A 23,546-nucleotide genomic window follows, 5' to 3' on the forward strand; every position below is an offset into this window, starting at 1 on the left:
GGGACACTCACCTTCATAATTCCATTCCAGTTGTCACCAGTGGAGACTCGGAATAGGGTCAGGAAAGCCATGCCAAAGTTCCGAAAGGTGGCATGCCGACCCAGGCCCTCACAGGGGTGTGTCTCATCACACTCTGGGGGAGAAGGAAAGGAGGAAGGAGTCCCAGGTTAGCCCAGGAGCTCCTCGGTGTCCCGCCCTGGCTCTTCCACCCTCCCCTGCCCCAACTCACCCAGGTCTCCAAAGAGCTCCACGCCCAGAGCTGCAAAGATGAAAAACAACAACATGAAGAGAAGTCCCAGGTTCCCCACCTGGAAAAGAGGAAAAGAAAAGGAAAAAGTGCCACTGGATCTCCCAGTTAGCAGAGCACAGCCCTGAGCGCCCCCCTCCCCAAGCTGTGGCCCACCCCTCTGGAGAGCAACTTCCGCTCCCCACACAGGACCACCCCCGCCTTCCAGCTACCTGGGGCAGAGCCTGCATCACCGTGTCCAGCAGCGCCCGCATGCCCACAGCCATCTTCAGCAGCTTCAGGACTGCAGAACAGGACAGAGGCGTGAGCTGGCCCCTCAGGGTCCCAGCCACAGGGGAGCCAGTGCCGGGGCTAGGGCTACTGAGATGACCAACGTGGCCCAGCCAGGCTGCCATGGCTTCAGGCTCAGCCCAGCCCTTAACATTCTCCTTCAACAGAGGCTGGGAGAAAGACTGGCGAAAACTAGCAGCTGCCCAGTCCCTGGCCAGCCACAGAGGTGACTGCTGCTGTCTTGCCCTGGGACAGTCACCCCAGGAGGGTAGATATGGGATGTGGTAGGCACTGACCTCGGGCGATACGCAGTACCCTCATGATGCGGATGATGGTGGGGTTAATGGGCAGCGAAGCATTGACCTCGATCTCCTCCAGCGTGATGCCCATGATAGATAGCAGCACAATGGCCAGGTCCAGTTGGTTCCACCTGGAAAGCCCAGGACACAGCTCCTTGAGTGGGAGGAGGGGCTTTGCAAAGGAGTGGCAGTTGTGACACTACAAGGGCTAGATGTGGGGGTGGAGGTCGGCCAGTCCAGCCTCCCCATCCTGCAGAGAAGAGGAGTGACTTACCTAAGGTTGCGCAGCAGAGTTAGGTCCGGGACTTGAACTCATGGGCCTCTGCTCTTGATTTTTATTCATTTGCTTTTTTTATTTAGCACTTGTATGCTTTTGACTCCACTACCCATGTGTTAGTTTGTTGTAGTGTGGTGGCTTTCATGTTGCTGTAATACTGGAAGCTATGCCATCATATGGACAGGTTTCAGCAGAGCTTCAGACTAAGAGAGACTGCGAAGCAAAGCCTAACAATCTACTTCTGATAATTAGCCAATGAAATCCTTATGAATCATAATAGAACACTGTCTGACCTGCTTGTTTTGGGCATGCCATCAGGAGGGATTAATTGCTGGAGGAGTTGGGTGAAGTGGAGGGTCATTGAGGGTGAGAGAGACTGATGATGAGATGGACTGGTATGGTAACTGCCACTGTGGACTTAAACATGTCAGAGATCATGAGGATGATGTCAGACTGGACAACATTTTGCTCTTTTGTACATAAGGTTACCATGAGTTGGAGCGAGCTCTCGATCTATCTGTGGTGTTTACTATGTGCCAAACACTGTTTTAAAGGCTTTGTAAATAGGAATCCATAATCCTTACAACTCGTGTTGTGAATGCTATTGTCATCTCCCATTTTACAGATGTGGAAACTGAGGCACAGAGAGTTTAAGTGACTTACCCAGGGTCCATCAGCTACTAAGTGGTGGAGCCAGAATTCAAATCCGGTTCCAGGCAGTCTGGCACCAGACTCTGTCCTATCTTGTCAAGTTCCCTCCTCCCCCTCCCTTTTCCCAGGCCCTGGATTCCCCTCACCACCACCAAAGCCCTGGCTGGGACCTAGAGTGGGGGGGCTGGACCTCGGGAATTAAGCAAGCTCGTCAGGCACTAGATCCTGCTGGGTTTCCCCAAGAGACATACCCCTTCCTCCCACTCCCCCAGATCCCTTGCCTCCCTAAGTTACCTATCCTGGAAGAAACGACGAAAGCCAAAGGCCACAAGTTTGAAAACTGACTCCAAGACAAAGATGACGGTGAAGATGTAGTTGCAGATCTTCAGAGCCTCATCCAAGATCTGGCAAGAGTGGGAGCAAGATATGGGGTCGCCTAAGACTGAGGACTGATGCCTGCCCCACCTCCTCCATCATAACTCTCAGATCTGGGAGACAGGGTGAGTCTGAGGGGACTCTTCTCAGTGGCCCCCCATGATGGCTGCCCACTGGCCATCATGCCAGGGTGGAGTGGGGTCATCATTCACATGGATGATCCAAACCTTGTGCTAAAGAATTCCTCTCCTTGGCCCTGCTCCTAAGAGTGGTGAGGTTGACATGTTGGTCTCCTAGCTTGAGAATGTTCTGGAAGGCACAGAATGCTAGAAGGAGCATTGTTATGTGCTGTCAATTCCAACTCATAGTGACCCTATAGGACAGAGTAGAACTGCCTGATAGTTTCCAAAGCTGTCATTTTTATGGGAGCAGATCCCCCCAAAGCTGTCTTTCCTTCCACAGAGCTGGTGGGAGGGTTTGGACTGGCAACCTTTTGGTTAGCAGCCAAGCACTTAACTGTTGTGCCACCGGGGCTCCTCTCAGAAGGGCCCTTGTACAGTATTGTCAGCCTCATTTTACAGATGGGGAAACTGAGGCCTGGAGGCAGCCAAGGGAGGCTAACTGGAGAAGTGGCAAGATCACACATGAGTCCTGGAGTTGGGATGTTTATTAGAATCTAAATTTCAGAAAAGCAGGCATTGGCCTGCCTTCTCACCCTCAAGGGCTCAGAGCCCAAAACATAAATGTTGTTGTTATGTGCCGTCGAGTCGGTCCCGACTCATAGCGACCCCTCCTTGGGTTTCCGAGGCAGTATCACTATGGAAGTAGGATTGCCCAACCTTCCTTCCGAGGAGTGGCTGGTGGGTTTGAACCGCCAGCCTTCTGGTTAGCAGTCAAGTGCTTTAGCCACTATGCTACCAGAGCTCCCCAAAATATAATAGACACTCAAATATTTGCTGAATGAATAAACCAGGTCCTCCACTTCCTAGCTGTGTGCCCTTGGTCAAGTTAACTAACCTCTCTGGACCTCAGTGTCCTAATCTATAAAACAAAGATGATACCTACCTCTAAAAGTTGCTGCATGGAATATAAGAAGAACCCATTTAGCATGCCCAGCACACACCTTATACAGAGGAGCCCTGGTTCTCCTGGGGTTCCCATGGTTGGAGGCAAATGGGGCCAGATGGCCAGTCACTTGCTCCTACCTGGGGCTGCTGGTAGTGCTCCATGGCCATGGTGACCACATTCAGCCCAATGACGCCTGTGATGAAGAGATCCAGATAGTGGCTGGTGCACAAGTGGTGGACAAGGAGCCGGAAGCGGGAGTAGTCTGAGTAGTATGGTTTGCACTGAGCTTCTGGTGGGGCCAGGGAGGACAACAGAGCAACCATCAGGCCACCGAACCTGGCACCCCCTCCACCCACTGTCCCTCACAGCCACCAGCCTCTAACGCCAGAGCTGAAACATTCCAGGGTCACCAGCACCCTCAGCCTCCCCACACTACTGCCTTTGGGGGGGGGGCGCTCTCTTTATGTCTCCCCCCCAAGCATCTGTTCTACTGGCTGCAGTCTCGGGCATAGGAGGGGTCAGGACATGCATCGCTCCCCTCCACATTAGACACCGGGTGAGCCTCTCCCCTAGGCAGCCTCCAAAACCAGCAGCCCTTCATAAGGTTCTTGACTCAGTGTCCCGCAGTGAGGTCGGATCAATAAGATGAAAAACAACCAGTCTTATTGGGCTCAGAGGAAGCTCCATCAATCGAGAGGCGAAGGCTCTTGCTCCTCCACCAAGCTCAGCCCCTCGAGGGGAACAGAGATTACACAGAGCTGGGATTTGGAGATAAAACCGGAGATTGGAAATTGGACAGCTTCTTGGCTGGCTGCACTGACCCACCCACAGGGCCTGGGGTGGGGGCGCTGCACCTCCTGCCTCTCAGGTAGGGGAGGGCAGAAAGGAGGAGGCTAGGCTCTCCTCATCCCAGACTCCGAGGGGGACAGCCACACCTGATGAACTCACCCAGTTTCTAATGAGGCAATGCCCAGCCTGTCCCTGGTGTCAGGGCAGCTTTAGACCACAGGCTGGGCTGGAAGCACTGTCTGAGATCTGTCAGAAGCATAATATTTCTCTTGTAATTAGCGGATCACTTAGTTATAAAAATCATGGTGTCTGGAGGTTGGCCTCTTTAGCAGGCAGAAAAGGTCTGGGGGCAGGAGATTGTAAGGGGCCCTCTTTTAAGGGCCAAGGAAGGGCCAGGCCAAGCTGGGGAGCTATGAAGGGGGTTGACAGATTGGTCTCCCAAGCAGCCACTAGGAAGGAAGAGGCTTTCGGTCCGAGAGGCTTGGAGCAGCCGCAGGTCCCAGACAGCTCTTCCCCCACCTTAGGTGGTCTAGGGCAGAAGCCAGCCAGCAAGGGCTGCGGCATCTGAGACCTGTACCAGGGGGCCGGCTGGCTCAGGGGCAGCAGGAAGCTCAGGCCCCGGCCAGTTCAGATATAAATGTCCTTTCCCATGCAGAGGTAAACTGAGGCAGGGCGCAGCCTGGGGTGGGCCTACACCAAAGGCCAAAGGAAGAAGAGTGCCCGGGAGCCTCATGCCTGCTGATGCCTGCTTCAGGCCCGCCTGGCCACTCTCCAGCATTGGCCTTGAGGTGTGGATGACCAAGAGGCAGAAAGTCCAGAATGTTCCAGAAGTTCCAGTGGGCCTTAGGGGTGCCTTAGGCCATCTTTTTTAAAATTCAGAGATGAGCTAGCCAATCGTGGCTTTGTTGAGGTGGACCTCCTGACCCCCAGGACTGCGGGGGTGGGGAGGCCTGGGACAGGGGACATGGGGCCACAGGTCATCCACACAGCGATCATGGAGGGTGGAAGGGCAGGCCATGCCTCTTCCTTCCTCCAGTACCCACAAGACCCAGAGGGCGCTAGTCGCTGTGTGTTGCCTTAGCAGCCGGAACTTTTCCTCTGCATTAATCTCCATAAATGCCGAGAGATCCCATTATGCTAAAATATGAATGGAGAATTAACTAAAATGTTTGAATACAATTAGGTTAGAAAAAGCGGCTCCTTATTAGCCCCATTATTAGCTGAGACAGTGCAGAGCAGAGGCTGGAGGAGGAGCTTCTCCCCTCCCCGTCACCCCCGCCAGACTGTGCTCGAAACCCCAGGCCAAATGGAACCGACTCTCCTTCTGCCCTCTGGCTTTGCTGCAAGAGTCTGAGGGGTGAATGGCCTGGGATTCATCCAGGAACCTTCCTCCAAGTGGTCCAGAGGGAAGGGGGACAGGACAACAGAGGCAGGGCTCATAGCGACCGGGTCACCAGGCAACTGAGGCCAGTACAAATGCCCCTCCACCCCTGCTCCCCACCCGCTCAAGTGCCGAGGCTGCCAGCAACCCCTCATGAGAGCGCAGGTCCAAGAGTACCAAGGCCAATCTGACAGCTTTTCCTCCACCAGCTCCTTTGTTTTACAGAGGGAGTGAGACCCAGCAAAAAGTGACTTATCCAGCACACTGGGAGGCAGTGACCAGCTAGGAGCTCCCTGCCGTGTCCCTCGGCCAGCTACCAGGTGGGTTTTGACACAAGGCCCAGAAGGTACCCTCAGGTGGTCTGCCCAAAGGCTCCTGCCGTCAGGGGCTGGGTGGTGCCACCCCACCTTGCTGCTCCCCGGACCTCGGTTTTGTAGGCAAGTGCCTGGATTCCGGGTTTGCAGCTCTGGAAGTTCCAGTCACAGCCCAGGAAGGGCAGTCACTGGCATGTTGGTAGCCCTGTCCCCATCTCCCTGCCCCCCATCAGTATGAGCTGCCTTAGGTGGAGAAAATACCAGAGTCAGACAGCGGGAGAGGGACACTCGGAGGACCGCCCAGGCCTCCAGCTAGGAGTGGTGAGGAGCAAGGCTGCAGGTGAGAGCAACAGGTGCAGAGTTAGTAGGGGTCACCTGGAAGCCCGAGGCACGGACAGGGCAGAGGGTTTGCAAAGGAGATTGGCAGGGAGGCAGCAGCTGGAAGGCAGGGGTCACTTCCAGGGACACAGGCCCCCCAGGGCAGATGCCACATCTTCAACTGCCATGGCCAGGCCTGATCACTGGGCCCCAGCCTGATGGAAGGAGAGAGGGTGAGTGGCCACTCTGGAGGTAGATGCCACAGGGTCTGAGGAGAGTGGGGCTGGGGCTGGAAGCCAAGCTGCCCCTTGGGGCTGACCTTATCCCTCAGCAGCCCCTTCTCTACCTCCACCTGGGCAGCTGTGCTGGACCCAACATCTGGTCAGGCCCATTTCCCTGACAACCCAAGACTCTTCCTCTGCCTCTCCCTGGGGGTGTTGCTGCTCCTTCCTGCTGAGAGCAGCCCTGGGTAGCGGAGTGGTAGCACCAGGGGGTTGCTGTGAGTAGGTTTGGTTCTAGCAGCCTCAGACTAGGGGGTTTTGACTTGGTCCTCCTCATTCTGCTGGGGAGGCCAGTGCACCAGCATCTCCTGAAGCTGAGAAAAATGCAGACGTTTGGGTCCTGCCCCAAACCATTCTATCAGCATGCCTATCAGGAGTCTGCATTTCATTGCACTCTCCAGGTGATTCTGAACACACACTGACTTTTCAGCAGCTCTGGTGTCAACCACACAGAACTGCAGGTCCAGGGGTGGGGGGTATAGGATGATCTGAGTCCCTGTTTGGGGTCTCTGAGTCCTCACCTGGGAAGGTGACACTCATGATTGCAATCGTTGTAGATAACTGCAGGTGTGCAGCCTGGTGGAAAGTCCCAGAATGGGGGGTAGAGTAGGAGAGGAAGCAGGAGTGCTTAGCATTGGGTAGATATGCCAGAGGAGTTCTTGAGACCATGTGTGGCTTCAGGTGACACCCCCCTCAAGGAGAAGGCTCTGTGGGCAGCCCTGTGCTAGGGAAGGTGTTTTGGGGTGAGTGTGTATGTGGGGGCACTTCAGTCTATAAACCAAGTAGACCCATAAAGAGGAAAACACAAAGTCACTATTTCCCACCCTCCCCTCCCCTCCTAACACATTGGGAATTTGCGATACAGCCTGACATAGAGATGTAGGGACCCAGGCGATGCAAGCACTTATCAACTACAGACTCCTATGCCCCTAGTGTCTGTCTGTCAATGCCAAACACCACAACTCAGCACCATGGGAACAGGTGACATCAATCCTCTGAGGGCCTCAAATCAGCCCAGTGGTTCCCAGCCTGAAGCCCACTCTGAGAACATAATCACGTGGGGGTAATTGCATTTTCAATATTTCTAAACACTTAAAAGAGATTATATATCTACCTGGTAGGATCTCACAGATTAATTTAATGGAAAAACAATCTCTCTCTCTCTTTTTTTTTTTTTTTTGGCCAGTGTTCAGTGTGGTAACCCTCGGCTGCTCAAAAGTCCTGATTGGTGGTTAGATGTACCTTTGATGAGTGAAAATAGTGAAACAAAGTCATTGCAGTGCTCTGAATTTGAGATAGTCTTAAAACATGGGGTCTATGAGGAACAGTGATAAGAGGGACGCTTGGGGGTGGACAGCCTGGGAACCACCAGTGTGGAGCCATCAGAGGGTGGGTGTAACCAGGCCCCACTGCCGATCACAGATCCTCCGAACCTCCATCTGGGACTGGGTTATGTGTGGGAAGCAGGGGATCGGGTCAACGGATCCAGAGAGGGCAGGCAGATCAGGAGGGCCTTCCCAGAGACACGGCTCTCAGAGACAAGGACCCAACTTGCTCCCAAATCTTTGGCTTTTTTGGGAGAAGCACATGGCTAACTCAGACCTTTGATTCCCAATTCCTGCTGTTTGTAGCGATGACGTCGACACCACGATTACTTGACTATTAATGAGCCTGCTCAATTATTCATCATCACATTTTTAAAACAAATCCTTTCCTTCTCCACTCCTTTCATCTTGCTCTCTCGGATCAAAGTCTCCCCTTCAGACAAAAGGAGATGGGAGAGATTTGCAGCTCTAATAACCTAAGGAGGAGGAGCAGGCGAGGGCAGCAGGGGGCTGGAAGCTGGGCCCTGAAGCCTTTGAAGAGAAGGTGGGTCCTCCAAGAGGTGTCGGAGGGAGGGGCTTACCCGGACCCTCACCTCCTGTCCAGTTTAGCGAAGGCCTATGGGATGACGCGAAGCCTACTGCCCCAGCTTCTGCCCTCTTGGGCGCTGCCCCTGGGACCTCACCCCTCACCCCAAGAAGATACAATCAATGAGCCATGGAGAGAGAGCAAAGAGCACCTGCCCACACACATGAGGTGGGCCTGGGGGACAGGCAAGGCCTGACCACCCCCCGGCCATACCCTGCATCCCACAACCACAGACGCAGTACCTGGCGCCGCGCTGGTTGAGCTGCCGGAAGCAATTACATCGTCCAGCATTAGATCTAAAAGAACGAAACACGACATTGGTCACTGGCCGGACCAGGTGGGCTGGGCAGGGGCCCCTCAGCAGCTCGCTCCCCCTCATTCTGCCTAGGAATGGAGTAGGCTGAGCACAGTGGCTGGTTCTGAGCATCCAGCCCCAAACTCAGGGGACAGGGCACTTGAGGCAAACAAGCATTCTGTCAGCTCATCAGGGTCTCAGGGGAGGCAGCGGGAGGGGTGGGCTGCTGTCCTCAGAACAGCTATCCAGTCCTCCCCGTGCCATGGCCTCAGCAACCCCTGAGCTGGCTATACACTCCAGAAGGGGACCCAGCTGGTCAGGCAGGGACCCAGTGTTTCCTGCCAAAAGAGTACCCCCCCCCCCATGTGCAGAAGCTCTGCCAAGGTGGCAGACTGCAAGGATGGGTGGAGTGGGCGGAGCAGGGGTGGAGAGTGGGCGGAGCAGGGGTAGAGCAAGGCTGCTGGGGGCAGTGTGCCTGCTCAGCTTCAGCCAGCCACAGGGAGAGCCCAGAAGACCCCTACCCCACAACTGAGCAGAAGGCCTGGGGCTGGAGTGGGGATGCTGAGGCTATGGAACAGAGAACAGCACTGCCCACCGCTGCCCAAGGCCAGTGTCTCTTCACGCTCCTCCTCCAGCAGCCCTATTTCACACTGGCCTGGTGCCCTCCCTCACCCTCGCCCCCGCTCCCACACTCTCTCCCCTCACTCCAGGTACCTCTCACATGGTAGCAGGAGATGGTGCCAAGGGCTGCAGGGACAGAGGGGTGCCACATCCTCTGGCTCATGAGGTGGTCCTCACACACCACCAAACCAAAGGGGAAACTCAGAGCACCGCACACGCCTCATCCGTGCACGGAAGACTTTGTAAAAGGGGGGAACAAGCAAGGGAAACCTGCCGATACACACAGACACACGAAGGCCTGGAAAGACCCGCTGATACAGACAGTGAGAGGTGGGGCAGTGGCTGAGAGAGAGAAAGAGTCACAGAAATGAGTGAGTGCTAAACGGACGGAGCAGGAGCCCCAAGACAGGAGGCAGGTGTGGGCACACCTGTGGATGTGCCGGAGAACAAAGTCCTTCCTGGATTTCAGGGTCTCTTCACTTGGTCTCGGCCCACCTGTGGCATAAAAGCCTGAGGAGGGATAGAAAGGGGCCTCACCCCTCCAAACCCAAAAGGTGTTAGAGCTTACAGGTGAGGGGGCTGAAGGGTCAAAGGCCAGGCAAGGAAAGTCATGAGCCTAGAGTTCCTGTGGCCTCAGACCTTTTCTGAGCCAGAAGGGGAAATATTTTACAGTTTGGCAAAAAAAAAAAAGTGATGGTCAGAAGCCAGTTTGCTTTGTTGGAGAGAGGGAAGGAGGAAGGGAGGGTGGGCCTGGTTCTCTCGCACTGTTGTCCGTGTGCAGGTTTTGACCAAGGCCTTGCTCAGCAGTTACAGACACTAGACAGGCACATGGTCAAGATACTGGCTCGCCAACCCTGAGGGAGGCAAGGCCGGAATGTGGGCCAATCCCTGGGTAGCTGGATGGAGGCGCAGAGCAATGTCCCCTCATAGTCCCTTCCCATGAGGCTCCTTTGAGAGCCGAACTGGAGGAGGCTGTGCATCAACTGCTGCCTGGCCTCATCAGGGGAGTATGATGCTGAGAGCCAGGGAGCCCCCCATGGGGGTGGCTCCCCCTCCTCCACAGGGCTGAACTGGTCTGCTTCATGCGGGCTCTAAAGGCAGACATGCTCCTGGGGAGGAGGTGAGGAGGGGGGTGGGAGCACCTTCTCCCTACCCCCAGCCTCAGCCCCCAGCCCCCTGCAGTCACAAGGCCAAGGTCAAGCACGACCCAGAGAGATGTGGAAAGACTACCGACCAGCCATCTGCTTCTCCTTACTCCTTCTCTTTTTCTCCATTCTCCGCAGACGCTTCTCTTCCCGCCGCCGGGCTTCCTCTTCCTCCTGGTGCTGCCGACACTTGTGGAAGTTCTCTACCACCACACCCACAAACATGTTCAGGACAAAGAAGGCCACAATGAGCAGGAACGAGATGAAGTACAGCAGCATCCAGGGATTGTGGTTCATGATGGGCTGTGGGGAACAGGGCAGGCGGCATCAGCCTGAGGGTGTCCTATCTCAGGTGCTGCCCCAGAGTCCTTGCTCCTTAAAACAAGCCCTACAAACTTAAACAGCTACAAGGACCCAGCAGGTGAGGCAAATGAATGTTGTGGATTTGGTGTTAGGCAGTAGGGAGGGGTGGGGACTGTGGCAAAGCAGATGTACATGTTCTATCCAAACAGGGCAGCTGCTTCTTTGTTCCAGCTGACTCCTACTCTAAGGAAATGCCCAGCATTCCTAGATCTTCAGGCTTTTCTTTTCTTTCTTTCTTTTTTTTTTTTTAAATTTTATCGTGCTTTGGGTACAAATTTACGGAGCAAATTTGTTTTACATTCAATAGTTTGTGTACATTGGATTTGATCTTGAGGCTTTTCTTAAGCAAGCCCAAATCTGTAACTTTATGTTAAATTCACTAATATTCAAATGCTTAATACTAGTTAAAAAAATATTATGTTGCAGGTCCAGATTGAACCCATAGGCCACCAGTTGCAACCTCCGCTGTAAGTACTCAATGCCTCTTTGGTATTCCTGGCCAGCCTGCCTTGCTCTCTTCCTGTCCAGTGCCTGGGTCTGCATGCCTGAAGTCAGCCCATGCTGAGTGACTTGAGCCCACAGATGGACCCTGCCCACCTCAGCCCTGTACCTGCTGGTCCACACCCACAGCATCTAGCCCGTCATACATGATGTCCACCCAGCCATCCTTGGAGGCCAACACGAACAGAGACATCAGGGCCTGGAGAGAAGGAGAAGGACCATCAGCAACCTAGGACGTATGGCTGAACCACTTACTACCTGCCTCCAAATCACCTCCTCGCAGTAGCTGGGGGGGATCCCAGCCCTTCGGAGGTCAGGCTCGAGTTACATTCCACCGTGCCCCAGGAGCACTCTCTACTCCAGGACTCCATGGCAAGGATGAGGCCAGAAGGAGCAGTGGGGGATCCTTGACCCCCTCCCTCAGCCTGGCAGGTAAGGGGCCCAAGCCTGAGAAATCCAGAAACCACAACTAGGGTGGGGCCGGGAAACAAATGAGCAAAATCAAATAAGTTACTGCATTTTCTACATTTCTCTGTTTCTGGAAATGTGGAGTGAGAACAGGACTGACTCGTCTTTACAACATGCCCGCAGCATGCCAAGCAAATATATTCAGCATCTCACAGGGTCCTTCCTACCACCCTCCAAGTATAACCGCCTTCTCCAAGTGGTATAACTGAGGCCCTGGTCAGTTAGCTGCCAAGGTCATGTGACTAACAAATGATGGCGCCAGGATTCACACACCCAAGGCAACCTGTCCCTGAACCCACATGGGTGCTCTACTCTACCAGGAAGCAACACGGCACAGACGACGTGGGTATCTGCTACATGCCAGCTTTCCACCCCTGAGCAGAGGCCCCTTACTCTCTCTGGGCCTGTTTCCTTATCTCTTTGCTATTGTTGAGTGGATTCTGATCCTAGCAACCCCATGTGTGCAGAGTAGAACTGCTCCATACGGTTTTCAAGGCTGTGATCTTTTGGAAACAACATGCCCGCAGCATGCTAAGCAAATATATGCCAGACCTGTCTTCTGAGGCGTCACTGAGTGGGTTTGAACCGCCAACCTCAGCTCATTGTTGAGTGTTTAACCATCTGCGCCACCCACAGACTCCTTCCTCATCTCTAAGGAGGGTTAATGACCCTGTGGGCTCATGCATCCCTGTGCTATGGGATAGACTGAGCTGCAGGGCATGTTGGTAGTGAGAAGACCCAGGGTGCCGAGAGCATCTTTTTTTTTTTTTAGTTGTGATTTGGGTGAAAGTTTACAGAGCAAGTTCATTTTCCATATAGCAGTTCACATACTTTGTCTCATGACATTGACTACAATTTACCACAATGCAACATCTCCCCTCCCACTTCTTCCCCATAGTTACTTCTTCCCTGTGTCCTTCCCTCCATGCACTCGTGCCCCCTGAGCTGTCTCCCTGTGATATACAGCCCTTCTATTCTCCCATGATTGTTCTCTCCTAGTGTAAATGTTCACCTCATATGTCTGTCTTTTATTTGGCTGGAAGCCACAGGTTTGAGTTCAATTCTTGAGGGCATCTTTGCCTCACCTTACTTCCTCCAATCAAATGAGCATGCAACCCCGCCCCCACCTCATAGCCCGGGGCTCACCTGGCCAAGGTTGTCAAAGTTGTATTTGTGCCGAACCCACCGGTAACTGGCCTCGGCACAGTCAGACTTGTTGGTGATGTTCCTGGTATCCTCCCCCTGGCACACGAAGAACTTCCCTTTGAAGAGCTGGACAGGGAGCAGGAGAAGCACACCCCCCCCCCCCGAGACAGAGAGAAGTGGACTGTGACCACAGGAAGCCCAGTGCTCCTGCACCATCTCCCCCACACTGGGTCCTAAGCACTCTGGGCACACCGTGGGTGCTCAGCCTGAGATCAGTCAAGTCAGGGAGATACTACTGGGAACTTCCCTTGCAGGCACACCCCTTCCTCTGGACTCCTTAGAGCCAGAGGCCTCAGAGAAGGGAGAAAAGGTATTCAGGGGACAGGGAAGGATAGAAAAGAGGTAAGAGTCACTCTTTTTCTACCAAGGGCTAGGTCAGAGGTTCTCCAAGGGGGTTCTCTGGACCAGCAGCGTCAACAACATTTGGGAACTTGTTAGAAATGAAATGTCTCAGGCTCACCCCAGACCTACTAAATCAGAAACCCTACACTACTGTCATCCCCATTTTACAGATGGGAGTAACGAGGCTCTGGGGAGGGAATTCTGCCACGAAGGGTATATAACCAGTAGGTGGCAGAGAGAGGCTCAGACCTAGATCTGCTTCATTAGAAAGCTCACCCTCATTCCATTCCAACCCAGGTCTCCCGGAGGATTATGGTTATTGGTGGGAAAGGGATTTGAGGGAAGGGAAGGCCAGTGGCCTGAGCAAGCAGGCACCTCTCAGCCCCTAGGGACAGACCTAAATCCACCCAAAAAGCCCTGCGACTGAGCTCAACAATCGATCACTGTTGAGCCAAGGAGGCTGGGAAGTGAGAGAGGGGAAGAGGCACTGGGTAGTATGGTGGGGAGGAGGGTGCACAGAGACACCACACCACTGGTGAATGTGCCCCAGCCTAGTTCCTGGGGCTAGAGAATTTCTAGGAAGTTGGGAAACAGACCCTTCCCCAGAGCAGAATGGACATCCCAGAAAGAGAAGGGGAGAGGAGGGGACAGCCACCCAGAAGCTCTCACTGCTCAACAGCCAGCTGTTTACCCTGCAGCTGAAATAGCTGGAGCTGAGGGTACTGGAGGACGGTAGAGGGGCTCCCCGGCCCCCTGAGGCACCCACTGAATTCTGCAGGCAGCTCCCGCTCTTCCTCCACCAAAGCCAAGTTCCCTCCCTGGGCTGGAGGCCAAGTTCCCCAGCAGCCCCCACTTCCTGCCTTGTCTGGGGTCTGCACCTTCCTGCCTGCCAGCACGCTGCTAACCTGGCCCAGCTGTCTGGGCCCTGGATCCCCAGGCCTGGCATCCAGCCCACCCAGCTCAAGCAGGGGAGGAAGGGAGGAGATCCCGGAGTAGACTGTGGGCCAGCCTCAGAGCTCAAGCTCCTGCGGGAGAGGGGGGTTGCAGGGGGTGGTACGGGAGCAGCAGCCTGCAGCTACCCTGGACCTGCAGCCTCTCCCAGGCCCTGGCCCACTTGGGGGCCCTGCTCTAGGCTCTTAGTTTTCTGAAAAATGCCCAGGAGGCAATGGGGCCTGAGGTCCAGGCCCTCAGGGGAAGTGTCCCTATTTATTATTATGCTGGAATGAAGGTAGTGGCAGCAGCTTGAGCTTCAGGACCCAGGGACCAAGAGGAGGGCACTCAGGCTTTCGCTGACTCCCACAAACCTGTACCCCTAAAAGCCACACTGCCATCGAGTTGATTCTGATTGAACATGACCCTATAGGGTCTGTCTATAGGACAGAGTAGAACTGCACCATAGGGTTTCTAAAGCTGTAAATCTTTACAGAAGTAGACCACCTCATCTTTCTCCTGTGGAGCAGCTGGTGGGCATGAACTACCTACCTTTTGGTTAGCAGCTGAATACTTTAACCACTGTGCCACCGGAGCTCCTTACCTGCACCCCTAGGATGCCAAAAATGATGAAGAAGGCACAACAGATGACCACGATGTTGCCAATGGGCTTCAGGGAGGACATCAGCGTCTCCACCACCAGCTTCAGCCCCTGTGCTCGGCTGATTACCCTGGATGGGGAGAGGGAGGGTGAGAGGTGCCACCCCCAGCTCTGACTCTTCCTTGCCTCCTGCTCTCCAGCCCCAGCCTGCCTCCCTGGTCCCCCTTTCTGGGCTCTGGTAGAGGGAAGAAGTTGGGAGAGTCACTGAGAGTGCATATCTTTCCTTGGAGGAAAATCTGTTCCGTCAATTCATCTCCTAGTGACCCCATGTGACAGACTAGAAGAGAAGAGCCACAGGTTTCCTAGGCCGTAAGTCAGGCTGTCTGGGGTGAGAGCAGAGAGGATTAACCGGGAGGTCATGGACGGGATGCAGGGTACGTGAGAGCTTGTGCTGCACTGTGGAGGGGCTGGCTGTTGGGAGTGTCCCTGAGGGGGACACATTTCTGGGGTGGAATATTCTGGTGGGGGATGGTCACCTGAGGGGGCGCAGGGTGCGCAGCAACCGCAGCACCCTCAGCATGCCCAGGATCTTGGTGCCGCTGTTGGAGACCATGGACACCAGGATGTCGATGACAGAGATGAGCACCAGCAGCCCATCCAGCACGTTCCAGCTGCTGCGCAGGTACGCCTGCTCTCCGAAGCACCAGCCCAGCGCCACCACCTGGAGACCACCAGCCACATCACTAGCCATCCTCCCCTGCAAGCCCTGACCCCGTCCCCCACTTGTAGCCACCCCCTTCCACCCTCAGCTGGGCCTGCTATCTTTACCCGCACAGGAACCAGAGGGCCCCAAACCACCACCGACTCCCCATCACCTTCACTGTCATTTCAGCCAGAAAGACTGCGGTGAAGATGTAATTGGAGAGAGTCAGGAAGATGCGTTCCTATAACAGAAAGGAGGCAGGTGTTGCCCACCAGGAAACCCTACCCTCCTTGGGCCAGGCTGGCTCTGCACACAGAAGTTGCTTTTAATATTCAACTCAGAAAGATGACTCCCATCCTCCCAACACACACAAATGTATGCGTGTCAGGACAAGTCCCCCTTGGATGGCTTGCACCTCCATGGACAGTCTCACCTCTGCCCCTGAATAGATTTCTGAATGTGGCCAGGGGACAAAGTAACCCCACCACAGTGCTGTCATTTGAGTCCCCTATCTCAGGCCTTATTCCTTGATTCCTTTCTGAAAATCGGGCAGGACTTAACTTGGACTCAAACCCCCAACCTCTCTTCCTCCCTGCCCCATGCCTTTGCTTCCTGAGGTGTGCCCCAAAAAGGGACTCTCTGGGCAAGCAGGGGGCCTGTGATGGCTTATGCCTCCCCAGGCACCATGTTTAGGCACGGGCTGGGGAAGGGTGGGACGAATGTAGCCCAGTGCCCTGAGATCTGAGGACTGAGTCCATCTCTAGGTAACCAAGAGGAGTACAGAGAGAGGCAGTAGGCACATTATGAGTGTGAGTGAGACACATGGAAAGGGAAGAGAGAAGCCCACTCTGTGACAGCGTCAGAGACGGAGCAGCTGGGTGGGATGGTGGGGAGAGAGGAGTGTAGACAATGACGGAGAGCTTTGTGGCAGGGCCTTGGGCAAGAGATGCCAGGGTGTGAGTGTGACCAGCCACCCTTGCTCCTGTGCCACCCAGGCTCCAGCTCAGCAGCCCTTGGGGGCCTGAGGACACAGTGGGATGAGGGGGGTGTTCCAGCACGGAGCTTCTTCAGCCACCTGTTCCCGGGTTGGCCTCTCTATTCTTCAGGTTCCTCCATCCCCACCTGGCCCATCTGGTGCCCACCTTAATGGATGTAAGTCTAAACAACAGTGTGGGCGGCAGTAAGAGGGGCACCTCTGACAACCCCCAAACAAATGGTGAAAGAGCCATGAGGGGAAACAGAGGCACCCCACCCATCCTGCCAGGACCCAAATCACTGCCAGGGGGAGGGGCTTAAATGCCAGACTGGGGAGACACAACCCCTCAGAACCAGCTGGACCAATCCCAAAGAAGTAAGGCCCTTGAGCAGTGTGGGACAGTGTGACCAGACACTTGGGTCTCTGGTCTCTCTTATCCTCTGAGAAAGATCGACAGGTCACAGCTGAGAGCTGAGCAGAAGGCTCCTAAAAACCAAGTTGCCTGTGACTTGGCAGGACCAAGAGGGACTAAGAGTAGCTTTTTTCTTCCCAGTCTGCACCACCCACGGGGCAGACTGGGTGGGACTTCTTCCGCACCCATGCACAAATTGTGGGTGAACCTGAGACCCATGGCCAGAAGCAGGGGCTGTAAGAATGCTTAGCCTGCACAGGGCCAAATCCCTCTGTGTCCCCCATCCCGTGGCCCATCACCCCAACACTCACGTGGGACTCACATGTGTACCACCAAACCTCTCGCTCACAAGAACGTGCTCACTGTAAATAACCTGGGATGTATGTGGTGGAGCTTGGTTTTTACTCAGGTAAGAGCAGGGCCCACTCCCTAGATGGGCTGGGGTATCACAGAAGGGAAACTGAGGCAAAGGAGGGACACAGGAGGCATCTCAGGGTGCCAGGAGCCAGGGTTGGAATGAGGGAGGCTGAAACAACATCCCGGCTCCTTCCCTCCCTGGCCTTGTGTCCCCGGGCAGGTCAGGGAAAGTTCTGGGCCTCTTGCCTCCCTAGTTTGCTATGTTAGTGCAAATACCCGGGAAGGGCCTGGCACCGTTTCCACACAGAGTAGGCACTCAACAGTCCTGGTGCACACAGTCCTGGTGACTCACAGCACTGTGGGGGTCGATTTTGGGGCGCTCCATGGCAATGGTGATGCAGTTGAGGAAGATGATGACGAGGACCACATGGTCAAACATCTTGTGGGTGATGATCCGGTGGCACAGGAGGCGGAACCTGCTCCGGAACAGAGGCAAAGGGAGGGGGACGGCAGGGCGGGGGCAGCACTGAGAGGCATTGCCCGAAGCTTCTTACCCTGCCTGGGTCCCCCACCCGTAACCCCCCGATGCCCAGACCTCTCGCTTCCAACCCCCCACCTCAGTGGACCACTTCCAGGACCCCTGCCCCTGCCCAGATAACTTCCTGTGAGAAAGAGCAGTTGGGGTGCAGGCAGAGCCTCACTCACTTACTTTGACTGAGGGGGGAAGATGTAAGCTGACCAAGAGTCTCGCTCACGGCAGCAGGTGGGGAGCCTGGCTTGGATCCATGCCCTCATTCGTTCCCCTTTGCTCTGTGGAAGCAAAAAACACAGAGCCCAGGCCATCTCGCTCCATCTCAGCAGCTCTATGACTACTCATCCACCTTCTCCCACCTCTAGCCCAGCCTTCTGCTCTCCTCCTTCTCTTCCTTGATTCCTAAAATCATCTCCCCACCTCCCTCAAGGCCCCTCTCTCCTTTCCCAGACATCCCTGCTTCCTTCATCTCCCCCTTCTCCCCTGTACCCTCTCCATTTTTCTGTGGCTTACCGCCCCCCGCCCCCGAACAGTCTCCAGTTTTCCAGTCCTTGCCTCCAGCCCAGTCCCTGCCTGTCCTCCATCCCTCCCTGCTGGGGTTGGCAGCCACTTCAATGATTGTACCCATCACACTCTGCTCAAAGACACACCTGGGCCAAAGAGACACTGGCCCCTTCTCATGTGCTCACCTTGAAGTTCTGGGTCCCTGTACCCCATCCCCAGGGCTAAAAGGGGTAGAGAGGGGGCTGGAGGAGGTGTAAGTGGGTAAGAACAGGGTGTGAAGTCAAGGCTCGTGATGAGGTCGAGATGAGAACAGGGGACAGGGAGGGGGCCATCAGTTTGGAGAGATGAGTGATGGGTCTTTCTGAGTCACAGGGGGAGGGCCATGAAAGATTCATACACATCTGCCCAGACACTCTTCATATCCACCAGCCCTGGATGTGCTAAGGAGCTGACACTTGGCAGGGCAGGCAGAGGGAGAGAGGGGCTATGTGAAGCTCAATTTCTAGAATTGGGCACCCACTGAGGGAGGTCCCTTGAGCTTGGAATGGTAACTCCTCTGCACCTTGAAAGCCTAGTGGGAGCCTGTCCAGCCCTGCCCCCAAGCAAGGACAGCTCCTATCTCTCTCAAAGTCAAGGCTGAGGGGTCACAGTGCCCACAGGTGCCTCACCAGGTTGCCTTCATCATCAGCATCGTCCCCATCCAGTGGGGGGTCGTCAGAACGCAGGCCCCGGGTCAGGCGCCCTGGGACTGACTTGCCGTTGCAGTCCTGGTGCTCTGAGGTTGAGCTGCGGCCACTGGCCGTGCGGTGCAACCCAGGCACCTGCAAGGTATCCGGCAGGTCAAAAGAGCCCTTGGCTTCCCGCTCCAGGGACCCCCCGTGTCGACGGTCACTGCCCGCTGGACTGGCCCGCTCCTCCTCTGAGCTGTCCTCCTCATCCTGGCTCTCCTGACCCTCGCCGGACAACAGGGACCGCCGCTCCCCACTAGGACTCCTCCGCTTCAGGCTGGGTGCGCGGCCAAGGCTGTTTCGGCTAGAGCGCCTGCTGGTCCAGCTGCTCGCTGCGCTCCAGGGGCTGTGCGGGGAGCTACGGGCGCTTGGCTTTAGAGGGCGAGCAGAGGAGAGGGGGAGTCTCAGCCAGGGCTGTGGCCCTGCACCCCCTCATATGCATCCCTATCTGCTGTGAGCCTCCCCATCACCACAGCAGGCATGAGAAGAAGCCATGGACTCGGATGCCTGGGTTCAGGTCCTGGCTCACCCCCAACAAACTGTGTGACCTCGGGCAAGTTACTAAACCTCACTGTTGTCATTAGTTGAGTATCATTATTAAAATCACAGTGAGAGCATGGGCTCAGGCACCAGCTTCCTGGCAGAGCCACCTACTAGCTGTAGAACTTTTGATAAGTCACTTCACTCTGAGACTCTAAAATGGGAACAATAAGGGAACGTACCTCACAGGGCTGCTGTGAGGATTAGATGCACATAAACACTTACGCACAGCGGTCAGAACTGTAGTCCAGAGTCAGTAACTAGGTGAGGGTTTGCTATTACTATGATTAGGTGTGGTGTAAGTGGTTAGCATGGTTGGCCGCTAGCTGAAAGACTGCAGGTTCAAATCTGGCCAGAGGTGCCTCAGAAGAAAGACCTGGCAATCTACTTCCCAAAATCCAGCCATTAACAACCCATGGAGCATAGTTCTACTCTGTCACACATGGAGCCACCATGGGTCAGAAGTAACTTGATCAGCAATTGATTTGATTTTGGTTAAGGAAGTAGGAGACTATCCCCTGCACCCACTGTACAGATGAGGCTCAGAGTGGTTGAGTCTTACCCAAGGTCCCTCAGGGAACAGAAGAGGCAGGATTAGAACCCTGATCTTTTCCCTCTTTTTCAGGACAAGAACTTGAGACAAGTTCTCCTCCTATCTGCATTGCCAGGCCTCATCGACTCCCCTGGGGTTTGTCAAGGCATACACAGTCCCCCCGCAGCCACTGGCCCAGCCCTTAGACTTGTCCCCCTCCATCTTCCTCCTGCCCTCTGTATATCTCCCACCATGGCATCAACATGCACCCCCTACCGGTGACTTCATCTCATGAGCCGCCCCAGGCTCTGCGGACCAGCTGCTGCTGGTGCGGCGGGAGGTGGGGCCCAGTGGCTCGCCCAGGCCAGTGCTGGAGCTCTTGGGCAGTGACATGGGTGTGGCAGCCGTGTGGATAATGAGAGGTGGCAACAGGCTCCTCCGTAGCTCTGGGTGCTCTCCCAGGGACACCACTGCAGGGAGAGAGAAGGAGATAACCCTAGACCACCTGGGGCCGCCCAGACCCTGGGCCTGCACCCCTAGGATGGATACTCACGGGCCAAGTGCTTCTTCCTGTCCCCATCGCCATCCAGGCTGGGCGAGAAGAAATCGGGCTCCGACTCAGACTTGGTGGCATCCCCCTAGGACCAAGGAGCAGCAAGCAATTAGGGACCTGTCCAGGACAGAGGGATGGCGGGATGGCCAAGGTCTCCCTCTCTTCACACGCACACACCACATATAGGCCACGGACCAGCAACTACGGCACAGAGCATGCACCGGTGCAGGGCCTCCCATGGCCTCCCAGGGCCCCAATGCCTCTGCCTCCCACCGGCCACACCTCAGAGAAAGCCACGGCTAACCCCAGAGCCCACAGCCCAACCAGCCTGGCCGGGACTGATGCCAAGACTGGCTGAGAGTAGAAGGATAGCTGTGAGGCAGCATATAGGCCAGAGGGAGCTGGGGACCTGACTGAAGTGGTCACCAGAACCTCAATTCCAAAAGGCCACTGAGGCCCTTCTGCCATCCCTTCACATCTCCCCTCTCCTGGACCTCAGACCTGGGGACGCTGGAAGGAAATTGAAAGACTCCAGACACAGTGGACACCAGTCCCAAGGACACCGCTTTGCTCTTCCCTCCATCTGCCTCAAGCCCCAGCCCCCTCCTGGCCCCATTTTTACCTCTCTCCCTATCTATGGGACATATTTTTCTTCCTTCTTAGCAGGTCAGTAGGTTCCCCAGTAATTATATACTTCTCCTTAAGAAGTTATTAAAAAATACTTGATTGCTACTTTTGATAAGGACATAAATATTGTGTAATTGGCATCTCAGGGGATCCTTTTCATTAACTCAGTTTACATCCCTAATGAGCCCTTTAATTATCAAGTGGGATCTCCAGGGGACTGCTGAGGACGCACAGCACCGTGGGGTCCCACAGGAATCCTGGCTTTGCCCCGAATTCTGGTGCCAGTGCAGGAAACAGCAGGGCATAGGCTCAAAGTGGGACCCCAAGGAGGAGTGTGGCCTGATAGACCTGGCTGGACGTCCTGGGTGGTTCAGAGGCCAGAGACTCAGCAGTGATTTAAAATTTTGGTACGTTCTGGCCATACCTCATTCCTATATCCTCCAGACTTGTCCTGAGCTGAGGGAGCCTGAGGGGTCTCCAACAGGGACTCAGGGAAAGCGGCAAAGGGCAAAGGGAAGAGAGATGGCAAGCAGGTCTGAAGCCACCAGACTACCTCACTGAGGCCTGATGTCTCAGACTCCTCCAGGACCCAGCAGAGACACCACACATGCCGAGGCACCAAACACATACACACACAGGATTCTAAGTCCCTTCCTTCTCTGGCCGACCTACCGGTCTGATGGGGACCACGGTGCCCTTTGTGAGTGGATGCGGCAGAAACAAGGAGGCCCACCCTACCATGTCCTCAAGGGGGAAGGGACTTAAAATCGAAGCAAACCTCACAACACTAATGACCACCACGGCGACCACAGGTTGCACAGCAGCTGAGCGTGGACAACGAGCACAGAAACACGGAGGCGAAGTAGAGGGCCCACGGGGCACAGGGGGGCATGCTGACTCAGGATGGCGTACCTACCCCCTGGGAGTCGACAGGCAGCTGAATACAGCTCAACTGTCCACTCGCATCTTCCCGTTTGCTGATTTCCTACAGGGAGAGGGGGAGGCGGGGAGGGGCACTGTCACTGGCGCTCGGGCTTTCAAACACGGGCATCGAGAGAGGATGGCGATGAGGAGGGGTGTCAACCCAACAGGAGGGGAAGTGAGAGAAACAGGAAGTAAGGAATGGGAACGGGAAGGCCTTCCAGAATTCCACCTCAGGCCCTCATGCCAGAACGATTCTGGAGGGCGAAGGCAAAGGCCACGGAGATGGGGGACAGGGCAGGAAAGGCAACGGACACCCCCCCCCCCCAGTGACCTGGATTATAACAGTTGCCATGCACAGAGGGCATGCCAGGCATAGTACCAACTGCTTCACTAACGCTAGCTCACATCCTCAAAAGGTGGGAAGGAGGGACTACCATCACCATCTTCCAGGTTAGGCAGCTGAAGTTCAGGGAACTGCCCCAAGTCACACAGAGAGCAAGAGGTAGACCTGGGATTCAACCTCGAGTCTCTGGCCCAGGATACAGCTCGCCTCTCCCTGGCACTGAGGCAGTGGGTTTGGAAAATGAGCAGGAAAGGTGGGAAGGAGGAGTGGATGAAAGTCGGAGGCTGGGGAGGAAGCGAAAACAGGCCTCATCACTTCTCACAGTCTCAGCCTACATCCCCTCAAATCACAATTGATCTGGCTGATCCGTTTGGGAAGCAACAGTGGGATGACGGCTATGATGTTGTTTAATATCAATTAATGGCCTCACACCGGGCCTGCTGCCTGTTCATTTAATTAAGTGTGTGCATGATAAATATACAGGGATTCAGGGCACTGCCCCCTGTGATCAGGAAATCAACAGCCTAGCAGGTCCTGCCCTGCACCACCCCCTTCTACATCTTTGCAGGGTGCCTGGGCCGACAGGGGGGCAACCACTTCTTCCTCTGAAGTGGGGTGTCTCATTTGTGAAAAAAACAAAACAGCAAAACTAGCCTCCTCTTTCAGACACTGGAGCCTCTCTCCGAGCCAGCGCTTGGCCCCCTTGCAGCGCACACAGGAAGGGGCCGATAGAGTTGACCATCCCTCCCACCCAGGTATGCTCAGCCCTCACAAGCAAGTCAGAGGAGTGGCTGGTCCAGCCCCTCACAAGGACACTCAGGTCCTGGATGCTGCCCATCCCCATGGAGGGGGGGGGTTGATCCTAAAAGTCTTTCTCTAGCCCATCCCACTGGAAGCACGGCACTCTATGGCCCCATGCCCTGAGTGAGACCCCCACCCCACAGCCACTTTCTACTCGGAAGGCTTAGGAGGATGTCGCTGCCCCTCAAGCTCAGGAAGTCCACATGCCCCCAGCAAAGCCAGGGTGACCAAGCCAGACCAGACGGCCAGGCTGCTCTCCATTCCCACACTCAGACTTGGCTGCTGCCTAGCAACCAGGGCCAGCTCAGCTGCACTCAATTTAACAAGGTGTTTGCTGGAAGAGCTGGGTGGTGGTGGGGGG

The 23,546-nt window shown here is 55.3% G+C and overlaps 1 protein-coding gene across 1 annotated transcript in view; it reads right to left on the minus strand.

The window, feature by feature from the left end:
• The window catches only part of CACNA1G (calcium voltage-gated channel subunit alpha1 G), a 68,470-nt gene that overhangs the window by 8,325 nt on the left and 36,599 nt on the right, over positions 1-23,546 (minus strand). Inside the window, exons 14-32 of the mRNA XM_007941877.1 lie at positions 22,034-22,102; positions 20,491-20,575; positions 20,214-20,407; positions 18,806-19,237; positions 17,811-17,911; positions 17,454-17,577; positions 15,529-15,597; positions 15,190-15,374; positions 14,657-14,783; positions 12,721-12,846; positions 11,216-11,305; positions 10,353-10,545; positions 8,424-8,477; positions 3,325-3,476; positions 2,039-2,148; positions 814-947; positions 460-530; positions 230-308; positions 12-133 (exon numbers count right to left, since the gene is read on the minus strand). Coding sequence (XP_007940068.1) covers positions 12-133; positions 230-308; positions 460-530; positions 814-947; positions 2,039-2,148; positions 3,325-3,476; positions 8,424-8,477; positions 10,353-10,545; positions 11,216-11,305; positions 12,721-12,846; positions 14,657-14,783; positions 15,190-15,374; positions 15,529-15,597; positions 17,454-17,577; positions 17,811-17,911; positions 18,806-19,237; positions 20,214-20,407; positions 20,491-20,575; positions 22,034-22,102 — 2,517 coding nt within the window. The remainder of the gene's footprint in view (positions 1-11; positions 134-229; positions 309-459; positions 531-813; positions 948-2,038; positions 2,149-3,324; positions 3,477-8,423; positions 8,478-10,352; positions 10,546-11,215; positions 11,306-12,720; positions 12,847-14,656; positions 14,784-15,189; positions 15,375-15,528; positions 15,598-17,453; positions 17,578-17,810; positions 17,912-18,805; positions 19,238-20,213; positions 20,408-20,490; positions 20,576-22,033; positions 22,103-23,546) is intronic.

This window comes from Orycteropus afer, unplaced genomic scaffold (assembly GCF_000298275.1).
Source record: "Orycteropus afer afer isolate SDZICR_OR568_19922 unplaced genomic scaffold, OryAfe1.0 scaffold00085, whole genome shotgun sequence".
Lineage (NCBI taxonomy): Eukaryota > Metazoa > Chordata > Mammalia > Tubulidentata > Orycteropodidae > Orycteropus > Orycteropus afer.